The sequence below is a fragment of the Oncorhynchus kisutch genome, linkage group LG4, assembly GCF_002021735.2.
Source record: "Oncorhynchus kisutch isolate 150728-3 linkage group LG4, Okis_V2, whole genome shotgun sequence".
Classification (NCBI taxonomy): Eukaryota; Metazoa; Chordata; class Actinopteri; order Salmoniformes; family Salmonidae; genus Oncorhynchus; species Oncorhynchus kisutch.
This window is the reverse complement of record NC_034177.2, coordinates 1,577,396-1,590,764: the sequence shown is the minus strand read 5'-3', so window position 1 is coordinate 1,590,764 and position 13,369 is coordinate 1,577,396. Positions and strand designations below refer to the sequence as shown.

Below are 13,369 nucleotides of genomic sequence, written 5' to 3'. Positions count from 1 at the left end.
GGTTAGTTAGTCTCTAACACACCTAGAGACAGGTTAGTTAGTCTCTAACACACCTAGAGACAGGAACACACCTCAGACATACATTTATAAACCCTTTATCATGGCCATCACCTGGAGGGAAGGACCACCTCAGGGTTAGTTAGTCTCTAACACACCTAGAGACAGGTTAGTTAGTCTCTAACACACCTAGAGACAGGTTAGTTAGTCTCTAACACACCCAGAGACAGGTTAGTTAGTCTCTAACACACCTAGAGACAGGTTAGTTAGTCTCTAACACACCTAGAGACAGGTTAGTTAGTCTCTAACACACCTAGAGACAGGTCAGTTAGTCTCTAACACACCTAGAGACAGGTTAGTTAGTCTCTAACACACCTAGAGACAGGTTCATTAGTCTCTAACACACCTAGAGACAGGACCACACCTCAGACATAACATTTATAAACTCTTTATCATGGCCATCACCTGGAGGGAAGGACCACCCCACGGTTAGTTAGTCTCTAACACACCTAGAGACAGGTTAGTTAGTCTCTAACACACCCAGAGACAGGTTAGTTAGTCTCTAACACACCTAGAGACAGGTCAGTTAGTCTCTAACACACCTAGAGACAGGTTAGTTAGTCTCTAACACACCTAGAGACAGGTTCATTAGTCTCTAACACACCTAGAGACAGGACCACACCTCAGACATAACATTTATAAACTCTTTATCATGGCCATCACCTGGAGGGAAGGACCACCCCACGGTTAGTTAGTCTCTAACACACCTAGAGACAGGTTAGTTAGTCTCTAACACACCCAGAGACAGGTTAGTTAGTCTCTAACACACCTAGAGACAGGTCAGTTAGTCTCTAACACACCTAGAGACAGGTTAGTTAGTCTCTAACACACCTAGAGACAGGTTAGTTAGTCTCTAACACACCTAGAGACAGGTTAGTTAGTCTCTAACACACCTAGAGACAGGACCACACCTCAGACATAACATTTATAAACTCTTTATCATGGCCATCACCTGGAGGGAAAGACCACCTCACGGTTAGTTAGTCTCTAACACACCTAGAGACAGGTTAGTTAGTCTCTAACACACCTAGAGACAGGTTAGTTAGTCTCTAACACACCTCAAACATACATTTATAAACCCTTTATCATGGCCATCACCTGGAGGGAAGGACCACCTCACGGTTAGTTAGTCTCTAACACACCTCAAACATACATTTATAAACCCTTTATCATGGCCATCACCTGGAGGGAAGGACCACCTCACGGTTAGTTAGTCTCTAACACACCTAGAGACAGGTTAGTTAGTCAGTCTCTAACACACCTAGAGACAGGTCAGTTAGTCTCTAACACACCTCAAACATACATTTATAAACCCTTTATCATGGCCATCACCTGGAGGGAAGGACCACCTCACGGTTAGTTAGTCTCTAACACACCTCAAACATACATTTATAAACCCTTTATCATGGCCATCACCTGGAGGGAAGGACCACCTCACGGTTAGTTAGTCTCTAACACACCTCAAACATACATTTATAAACCCTTTATCATGGCCATCACCTGGAGGGAAGGACCACCTCACGGTTAGTTAGTCTCTAACACACCTAGAGACAGGTTAGTTAGTCAGTCTCTAACACACCTAGAGACAGGTCAGTTAGTCTCTAACACACCTCAGACATACATTTATAAACCCTTTATCATGGCCATCACCTGGAGGGAAGGACCACCTCACGGTTAGTTAGTCTCTAACACACCTAGAGACAGGTTAGTTAGTCTCTAACACACCTAGAGGCAGGTTCGTTAGTCTCTAACACACCTAGAGACAGGACCACACCTCAGACATACATTTATAAACCCTTTATCATGGCCATCACCTGGAGGGAAGGACCACCCCACGGTTAGTTAGTCTCTAACACACCTAGAGACAGGAACACACCTCAGACATACATTTATAAACCCTTTATCATGGCCATCACCTGGAGGGAAGGACCACCTCACGGTTAGTTAGTCTCTAACACACCTAGAGACAGGTTAGTTAGTCTCTAACACACCTAGAGACAGGTTAGTTAGTCTCTAACACATCTAGAGACAGGTTAGTTAGTCTCTAACACACCTAGAGACAGGTTAGTTAGTCTCTAACACACCTAGAGACAGGTTAGTTAGTCTCTAACACACCTAGAGACATGTTAGTTAGTCTCTAACACACCTAGAGACAGGTTAGTTAGTCTCTAACACACCTAGAGACAGGTTAGTTAGTCTCTAACACACCTAGAGACAGGTTAGTTAGTCTCTAACACACCTAGAGACAGGACCACACCTCAGACATAACATTTATAAACCCTTTATCATGGCCATCACCTGGAGGGAAGGACCACCTCACGGTTAGTTAGTCTCTAACACACCTCAAACATACATTTATAAACCCTTTATCATGGCCATCACCTGGAGGGAAGGACCACCTCACGGTTAGTTAGTCTCTAACACACCTCAAACATACATTTATAAACCCTTTATCATGGCCATCACCTGGAGGGAAGGACCACCTCACGGTTAGTTAGTCTCTAACACACCTAGAGACAGGTTAGTTAGTCAGTCTCTAACACACCTAGAGACAGGTTAGTTAGTCTCTAACACACCTAGAGACAGGTTAGTTAGTCAGTCTCTAACACACCTAGAGACAGGTCAGTTAGTCTCTAACACACCTCAGACATACATTTATAAACCCTTTATCATGGCCATCACCTGGAGGGAAGGACCACCTCACGGTTAGTTAGTCTCTAACACACCTCAAACATACATTTATAAACCCTTTATCATGGCCATCACCTGGAGGGAAGGACCACCTCACAGTTAGTTAGTCTCTAACACACCTAGAGACAGGTTAGTTAGTCAGTCTCTAACACACCTAGAGACAGGTTAGTTAGTCTCTAACACACCTAGAGACAGGTTAGTTAGTCTCTAACACACCTAGAGACAGGTTAGTTAGTCAGTCTCTAACACACCTAGAGACAGGTTAGTTAGTCTCTAACACACCTCAGACATACATTTATAAACCCTTTATCATGGCCATCACCTGGAGGGAAGGACCACCTCACGGTTAGTTAGTCTCTAACACACCTCAGACATACATTTATAAACCCTTTATCATGGCCATCACCTGGAGGGAAGGACCACCTCACGGTTAGTTAGTCTCTAACACACCTAGAGACAGGTTAGTTAGTCAGTCTCTAACACACCTAGAGACAGGTTAGTTAGTCTCTAACACACCTAGAGACAGGTTAGTTAGTCTCTAACACACCCAGAGACAGGTTAGTTAGTTTCTAACACACCTAGAGACAGGTTCGTTAGTCTCTAACACACCTCAGACATACATTTATAAACCCTTCGTTACATCAGCAGTTGGCCAAAGCAGTCAACGGTAGAGTTAGAGATGTGCCGTCTAGCCAACTCCTATAGAAGTCCTAGGACCACAGAAGGGACTAGGCTAGGGAATTACCAGGCTAGGTAATGACCAGGCTAGGTAATTACCAGGCTAGGTAATGACCAGGTTAGGTAATGACCAGGCTAGGTAATGACCAGGCTAGGTAATGACCAGGCTAGGTAATGACCAGGCTAGGTAATGACCAGGCTAGGTAATGACCGGGTTAGGTAATGACCGGGTTAGGTAATTACCAGGCTAGGTAATTACCAGGTTAGGTAATGACCAGGCTAGGTAATGACCAGGCTAGGTAATGACCAGGTTAGGTAATGACCAGGCTAGGTAATTACCAGGTTAGGTAATGACCAGGCTAGGTAATGACCAGGTTAGGTAAAGACCAGGCTAGGTAACGACCAGGCTAGGTAACGACCAGGCTAGGTAACGACCAGGCTAGGTAACGACCAGGTTAGGTAATGACCAGGCTAGGTAATGACCAGGCTAGGTAACGACCAGGCTAGGTAATGACCAGGTTAGGTAATGACCAGGCTAGGTAATGACCAGGCTAGGTAATGACCAGGCTAGGTAACGACCAGGCTAGGTAATGACCAGGCTAGGTAATGACCAGGCTAGGTAATGACCAGGCTAGGTAATTACCAGGTTAGGTAATGACCAGGCTAGGTAATTACCAGGCTAGGTAATGACCAGGCTAGGTAATGACCGGGTTAGGTAATTACCAGGCTAGGTAATGACCAGGCTAGGTAATGACCAGGCTAGGTAATGACCGGGTTAGGTAATTACCAGGCTAGGTAATGACCAGGCTAGGTAATGACCAGGCTAGGTAATGACCGGGTTAGGTAATGACCAGGCTAGGTAATGACCAGGTTAGGTAATGACCAGGTTAGGTAATGACCAGGTTAGGTAATGACCGGGTTAGGTAATGACCAGGCTAGGTAATGACCAGGCTATGTAATGACCAGGTTAGGTAATGACCAGGCTAGGTAACGACCAGGCTAGGTAACGACCAGGCTAGGTAACGACCAGGCTAGGTAACGACCAGGCTAGGTAATGACCAGGCTAGGTAATGACCAGGTTAGGTAATGACCAGGCTAGGTAATTACCAGGCTAGGTAATGACCAGGCTAGGTAATGACCGGGTTAGGTAATTACCAGGCTAGGTAATGACCAGGCTAGGTAATGACCGGGCTAGGTAATGACCGGGTTAGGTAATTACCAGGCTAGGTAATGACCAGGCTAGGTAATGACCAGGCTAGGTAATGACCGGGTTAGGTAATGACCAGGTTAGGTAATGACCAGGTTAGGTAATGACCAGGTTAGGTAATGACCAGGTTAGGTAATGACCGGGTTAGGTAATGACCAGGCTAGGTAATGACCAGGCTAGGTAATGACCAGGTTAGGTAATGACCAGGTTAGGTAATGACCAGGTTAGGTAATGACCGGGTTAGGTAATGACCAGGCTAGGTAATGACCAGGCTAGGTAATGACCAGGCTATGTAATGACCAGGCTATGTAATGACCAGGTTAGGTAATGACCAGGCTAGGTAATGACCAGGTTAGGTAATGACCAGGTTAGGTAATGACCAGGCTAGGTAATGACCAGGCTAGGTAATGACCAGGTTAGGTAATAACCAGGCTAGGTAATGACTAGGTTAGGTAATGACCAGAACAGCTGGCTAGACAGCAGAAACAGATATGGGACCAGGCTAGGTAATGACCAGAACAGGTAATGACCTGGCTAGGTAATGACCAGAATAGGTAATGACCAGGCTAGGTAATGATCTGGCTAGGTAATGACCAGAATAGGTTATGACCTGGCTAGGTAATGACCAGAATAGGTAATGACCATAATAGGTAAGGACCTGGCTAGGTAATGACCAGAATAGGTAATGACCAGGCTAGGTAATGACCAGAATAGGTAATGACCTGGCTAGGTAACGACCAGGCTAGGTAATGACCAGGCTAGGTAAAGACCAGAACAGCTGGCTAGACAGCAGAAACAGATTAGGGACCAGGCTAGGTAATGACCAGGCTAGGTAATGACCAGGCTAGGTAATGACCAGGCTAGGTAAAGACCAGAACAGCTGGCTAGACAGCAGAAACAGATTAGGGACCAGGCTAGGTAATGACCAGAACAGCTGGCTAGACAGCAGAAACAGATACAGGACCAGGCTAGGTAATGACCAGGCTAGGTAACGACCAGGCTAGGTAATGACCAGAACAGCTGGCTAGACAGCAGAAACAGATTAGGGACCAGGCTAGGTAACGACCAGGCTAGGTAATGACCAGAACAGCTGGCTAGACAGCAGAAACAGATACAGGACCAGGCTAGGTAATGACCAGGCTAGGTAATGACCAGGCTAGGTAATGACCAGAACAGCTGGCTAGACAGCAGAAACAGATACAGGACCAGGCTAGGTAATGACCAGGCTAGGTAATGACCAGGCTAGGTAATGACCAGGTTAGGTAACGACCAGGTTAGGTAACGAACGACCGGGCTAGGTAAAGACCAGGCTAGGTAAAGAGCAGGCTAGGGTGATTGGACAACAGACAGATTGTGGAGGGGAAAAGGTAGTAAACTGACCTCGACAAGGGCAAACTTCTCCTCAATGGTGTAGTTGTATCGTGTAGCTCGTTCATACTCCTCCGCGTTGTCAGGACACTCCTTGTTCGAGTACTTATCCGTTGGATGAACCAGCTTCCACGAGTACTGCAGGAAGAGTTGTCTTCATCATCCTCATCATTATCAACATCATCAACATTATATATATATTTTTTTAAGGTGTCACATGCACCGAATACAACAGTGAAACGCTTACTTACAATCCCTTAACCAACAATACAGTTAAGAAAATACCAACAACAAAATAATAAGTAAAAGATAAGAATAACTAATAGTTAAAGAGCAACAGTAAATAACAATAGTGGGGCTATATACAGGGTATTATGGTACAGAGTCAATGTGGAGGCTATATACAGGGTATTATGGTACAGAGTCAATGTGGAGGCTATATACAGGGTATTATGGTACAGAGTCAATGTGGAGGCTATATACAGGGGGTACCATTACAGAGTCAATGTGGAGGATATATACAGGGTATTATGGTACAGAGTCAATGTGGAGGCTATATACAGGGGGTACCAGTACAGAGTCAATGTGGAGGCTGTATACAGGGTATTATGGTACAGAGTCAATGTGGAGGCTATATACAGGGTGTTATGGTACAGAGTCAATGTGGAGGCTATATACAGGGTATTACGGTACAGAGTCAATGTGGAGGCTATATACAGGGTATTATGGTACAGAGTCAATGTGGAGGCTATATACAGGGGGTACTATTACAGAGTCAATGTGGAGGCTATATACAGGGTGTTACGGTACAGAGTCAATGTGGAGACTATATACAGGGGGTACCGGTACAGAGTCAATGTGGAGGCTATATACAGGGTATTATGGTACAGAGTCAATGTGGAGGCTATATACAGGGTGTTACGGTACAGAGTCAATGTGGAGGCTATATACAGGGTATTATGGTACAGAGTCAATGTGGAGGCTATATACAGGGGGTACCACTACAGAGTCAATGTGGAGGCTATATACAGGGTGTTACGGTACAGAGTCAATGTGGAGGCTATATACAGGGGGTACCATTACAGAGTCAATGTGGAGGCTATATACAGGGTGTTACGGTACAGAGTCAATGTGGAGGCTATATACAGGGGGTACCGGTACAGAGTCAATGTGGAGGCTATATAGAGGGTATTACGGTACAGAGTCAATGTGGAGGCTATATACAGGGGGTACCGGTACAGAGTCAATGTGGAGGCTATATACAGGGTGTTACGGTACAGAGTCAATGTGGAGGCTATATACAGGGTGTTACGGTACAGAGTCAATGTGGAGGCTATATACAGGGGGTACCAGTACAGAGTCAACATGGAGGCTATATACAGGGGGTACCAGTACAGAGTCAATGTGGAGGCTATATACAGGGTGTTACGGTACAGAGTCAATGTGGAGGCTATATACAGGGGGTACCGGTACAGAGTCAATGTGGAGGCCATATACAGGGTGTTACGGTACAGAGTCAATGTGGAGGCTATATACAGGGTGTTACGGTACAGAGTCAATGTGGAGGCTATATACAGGGTGTTATGGTACAGAGTCAATGTGGAGGCTATCTACAGGGGGTACCGGTACAGAGTCAATGTGGAGGCTAAATACAGGGGGTACCGGTACAGAGTCAATGTGGAGGCTATATACAGGGGGGTACCGGTACAGAGTCAATGTGGAGGCTATATACAGGGGGTACCGGTACAGAGTCAATGTGGAGGCTATATACAGGGGGTACCGGTACATAGTCAATGTGGAGGCTATATACAGGGTGTTACGGTACAGAGTCAATGTGGAGGCTATATACAGGGTGTTACGGTACAGAGTCAATGTGGAGTCTATATACAGGATGTTACGGTACAGAGTCAATGTGGAGGCTATATACAGGGTGTTACGGTACAGAGTCAATGTGGAGGTTATATACAGGGGGTACCGGTACAGAGTCAATGTGGAGGCTATATACAGGGTATTACGGTACAGAGTCAACGTGGAGGCTATATACAGGGGGTACCGGTACAGAGTCAATGCGGAGTCTATATACAGGGGGTACCCGTACAGAGTCAATGCGGAGGCTATATACAGGGTGTTACGGTACAGAGTCAATATACAGGGGGTACCGGTACAGATTCAATGTGGAAGCTATATACAGGGTGTTACGGTACAGAGTCAATGTGGAGGCTATATACAGGGGGTACTGGTACAGAGTCAATGTGGAGGCTATATACAGGGTGTTACGGTACAGAGTCAATGTGGAGGCTATATATAGGGGGAACCGGTACAGAGTCAATGTGGAGTCTATATACAGGATGTTACAGTACAGAGTCAATATGGAGGCTATATACAGGGGGTACCGGTACAGAGTCAATGTGGAGGCTATCTACAGGGGGTACCGGTACAGAGTCAATGTGGAGGCTAAATACAGGGGGTACCGGTACAGAGTCAATGTGGAGGCTATATACAGGGGGTACCGGTACAGAGTCAATGTGGAGGCTATATACAGGGGGTACCGGTACAGAGTCAATGTGGAGGCTATATACAGGGGGTACCGGTACATAGTCAATGTGGAGGCTATATACAGGGTGTTACGGTACAGAGTCAATGTGGAGGCTATATACAGGGTGTTACGGTACAGAGTCAATGTGGAGTCTATATACAGGATGTTACGGTACAGAGTCAATGTGGAGGCTATATACAGGGTGTTACGGTACAGAGTCAATGTGGAGGTTATATACAGGGGGTACCGGTACAGAGTCAATGTGGAGGCTATATACAGGGTATTACGGTACACAGTCAATGTGGAGGCTATATACAGGGTATTATGGTACAGAGTCAATGTGGAGGCTATATACAGGGGGTACCATTACAGAGTCAATGTGGAGGCTATATACAGGGTATTATGGTACAGAGTCAATGTGGAGGCTATATACAGGGGGTACCAGTACAGAGTCAATGTGGAGGCTGTATACAGGGTATTATGGTACAGAGTCAATGTGGAGGCTATATACAGGGTGTTATGGTACAGAGTCAATGTGGAGGCTATATACAGGGTATTACGGTACAGAGTCAATGTGGAGGCTATATACAGGGTATTATGGTACAGAGTCAATGTGGAGGCTATATACAGGGGGTACTATTACAGAGTCAATGTGGAGGCTATATACAGGGTGTTACGGTACAGAGTCAATGTGGAGACTATATACAGGGGGTACCGGTACAGAGTCAATGTGGAGGCTATATACAGGGTATTATGGTACAGAGTCAATGTGGAGGCTATATACAGGGTGTTACGGTACAGAGTCAATGTGGAGGCTATATACAGGGTATTATGGTACAGAGTCAATGTGGAGGCTATATACAGGGGGTACCACTACAGAGTCAATGTGGAGGCTATATACAGGGTGTTACGGTACAGAGTCAATGTGGAGGCTATATACAGGGGGTACCATTACAGAGTCAATGTGGAGGCTATATACAGGGTGTTACGGTACAGAGTCAATGTGGAGGCTATATACAGGGGGTACCGGTACAGAGTCAATGTGGAGGCTATATAGAGGGTATTACGGTACAGAGTCAATGTGGAGGCTATATACAGGGGGTACCGGTACAGAGTCAATGTGGAGGCTATATACAGGGTGTTACGGTACAGAGTCAATGTGGAGGCTATATACAGGGTGTTACGGTACAGAGTCAATGTGGAGGCTATATACAGGGGGTACCAGTACAGAGTCAACATGGAGGCTATATACAGGGGGTACCAGTACAGAGTCAATGTGGAGGCTATATACAGGGTGTTACGGTACAGAGTCAATGTGGAGGCTATATACAGGGGGTACCGGTACAGAGTCAATGTGGAGGCCATATACAGGGTGTTACGGTACAGAGTCAATGTGGAGGCTATATACAGGGTGTTACGGTACAGAGTCAATGTGGAGGCTATATACAGGGGGTACCGGTACAGAGTCAATGTGGAGGCTATCTACAGGGGGTACCGGTACAGAGTCAATGTGGAGGCTAAATACAGGGGGTACCGGTACAGAGTCAATGTGGAGGCTATATACAGGGGGTACCGGTACAGAGTCAATGTGGAGGCTATATACAGGGGGTACCGGTACAGAGTCAATGTGGAGGCTATATACAGGGGGTACCGGTACATAGTCAATGTGGAGGCTATATACAGGGTGTTACGGTACAGAGTCAATGTGGAGGCTATATACAGGGTGTTACGGTACAGAGTCAATGTGGAGTCTATATACAGGATGTTACGGTACAGAGTCAATGTGGAGGCTATATACAGGGTGTTACGGTACAGAGTCAATGTGGAGGTTATATACAGGGGGGTACCGGTACAGAGTCAATGTGGAGGCTATATACAGGGTATTACGGTACAGAGTCAACGTGGAGGCTATATACAGGGGGTACCGGTACAGAGTCAATGCGGAGTCTATATACAGGGGGTACCCGTACAGAGTCAATGCGGAGGCTATATACAGGGTGTTACGGTACAGAGTCAATATACAGGGGGTACCGGTACAGATTCAATGTGGAAGCTATATACAGGGTGTTACGGTACAGAGTCAATGTGGAGGCTATATACAGGGGGTACTGGTACAGAGTCAATGTGGAGGCTATATACAGGGTGTTACGGTACAGAGTCAATGTGGAGGCTATATATAGGGGGAACCGGTACAGAGTCAATGTGGAGTCTATATACAGGATGTTACAGTACAGAGTCAATATGGAGGCTATATACAGGGGGTACCGGTACAGAGTCAATGTGGAGGCTATCTACAGGGGGTACCGGTACAGAGTCAATGTGGAGGCTAAATACAGGGGGTACCGGTACAGAGTCAATGTGGAGGCTATATACAGGGGGTACCGGTACAGAGTCAATGTGGAGGCTATATACAGGGGGTACCGGTACAGAGTCAATGTGGAGGCTATATACAGGGGGTACCGGTACATAGTCAATGTGGAGGCTATATACAGGGTGTTACGGTACAGAGTCAATGTGGAGGCTATATACAGGGTGTTACGGTACAGAGTCAATGTGGAGTCTATATACAGGATGTTACGGTACAGAGTCAATGTGGAGGCTATATACAGGGTGTTACGGTACAGAGTCAATGTGGAGGTTATATACAGGGGGTACCGGTACAGAGTCAATGTGGAGGCTATATACAGGGTATTACGGTACAGAGTCAATGTGGAGGCTATATACAGGGTGTTACGGTACAGAGTCAATGTGGAGTCTATATACAGGATGTTACGGTACAGAGTCAATGTGGAGGCTATATACAGGGTGTTACGGTACAGAGTCAACGTGGAGGCTATATACAGGGGGTACCGGTACAGAGTCAATGCGGAGTCTATATACAGGGGGTACCCGTACAGAGTCAATGCGGAGGCTATATACAGGGTGTTACGGTACAGAGTCAATATACAGGGGGGTACCGGTACAGATTCAATATGGAGGCTATATACAGGGTGTTACGGTACAGAGTCAATGTGGAGGCTATATACAGGGGGTACTGGTACAGAGTCAATGTGGAGGCTATATACAGGGTGTTACGGTACAGAGTCAATGTGGAGGCTATATATAGGGCGAACCGGTACAGAGTCAAGGTGGAGTCTATATACAGGATGTTACGGTACAGAGTCAATATGGAGTCTATATACAGGATGTTATGGTACAGAGTCAATATGGAGTCTATATACAGGATGTTACGGTACAGAGTCAATGTGGAGGCTATATACAGGGTGTTATGGTAGAGAGTCAATGTGGAGACTATATACAGGGTGTTACGGTACAGAGTCAATGTGGAGGCTATATACAGGGTGTTACGGTACAGAGTCAATGTGGAGGCTATATACAGGGTGTTACAGTACAGAGTCAATGTGGAGGCTATATACAGGGTGTTGCGGTACAGAGTCAATGTGGAGACTATATACAGGGTGTTACGGTACAGAGTCAATGTAGAGGTTATATACAGAGGGTACCGGTACAGAGTCAGTGTGGAGGCTATATACAGGGGGTACCGGTACAGAGTCAATGTGGAGGCTATATACAGGGTGTTATGGTACAGAGTCAATGTAGAGGTTATATACAGAGGGTACCGGTACAGAGTCAGTGTGGAGGCTATATACAGGGGGTACCGGTACAGAGTCAATGTGGAGGCTATATACAGGGTGTTACGGTACAGAGTCAATGTGGAGGCTATATACAGGGGTTACCGGTACAGAGTCAATGTGGAGGCTATATACAGGGGGTACCGGTACAGAGTCAATGTGGAGGTTATATACAGGGGTTACCGGTACAGAGTCAATGTGGAGCAGAAAGAGAGAAAGAACAGAAAGAGAGAGAAAGAACAGAAAGAGGGAGAAAGAGAGCAGAAAGAGAGAACTGAAAAAAATTATTTTGTGTTTAAAGACCTTGAGGAGAGACTGTGGGCAATAGGGAAGACAATAGCAAAGATCATGGATATACTGACAAGATGTCTCTGCGCCCTAAAAATGGGAGTGGTTATCCACAAAGCAGCATGGAAGGCGGTCTAGCTCTCACCTATCCTTTCTTTGGATTGGTGGATACCTCATTTTTGTAATCCTTTTTTGACTATTCGATGAGGGTTGTTGACATCAACCACCTGTATTCATTGGAGAGAGATGCTATGCCTAGCCTCATGCCTAGCCTCATGTCATGTATATGCATAGCCATCAAGATAACTCCGGGATGTCACGTGCCCCACTTACTGTATATCAATACACTCGTAACAACTTAAGATTACTAAACTTGTATTCAATCAAATAAGCCATTCAGTTTGTTGGCCAAATTCGACACTCTCTCATTGTCCTCCATACAAAAACTCCTTGCTTGGTGGGCGAAACAACGTCACCTGCCGCAGGGAGACAGATTTTGGGCCTCTCTCTTCCTCTTCCTCTCTGACAATAGTCACAGTGTGAACTGGGATGATATGGGAGAGAAATCAGTTTGCCCACCCTGATAGTAAGTCTCTGGCAGGTGTCTGTCTGTGAGGGTCGTCTCCACTATAGTCTTTGTCGTCAAAGGCACCATCACTTGGGATGTAGGACCTCACCACTTCCATGAAGTGTGTTGGTTAGGGTTTGATCTGATTTATTAAGATCCCCATTAGCCAACTGTGACAGCTAGTCTTACTGGGGTCCGACACATAACGAAACAGACAGATAAAAACCCATGTAATTTACTCTCCTCAACTTGTTCAACAGCCTTCATTACCAGATTCAGCAGAGGTCTACAACTTAGGGAATGATTTGTACCAAATACACTGCTCTTAGTTTTAGAGATGTTCA

General features: G+C 45.8%; 1 protein-coding gene across 4 annotated transcripts in view; it reads right to left on the bottom strand.

Moving 5' to 3' along the window:
• LOC109886001 (cytoplasmic FMR1-interacting protein 1 homolog) overlaps window positions 1-13,369 on the bottom strand; it is a 132,158-nt gene that overhangs the window by 58,714 nt on the left and 60,075 nt on the right. For all 4 annotated transcript variants that reach the window (XM_031822269.1, XM_031822270.1, XM_031822271.1 and 1 more), the window contains one exon: window positions 6,014-6,139. In XM_031822269.1, coding sequence (XP_031678129.1) covers window positions 6,014-6,139 — 126 coding nt within the window. The remainder of the gene's footprint in view (window positions 1-6,013; window positions 6,140-13,369) is intronic.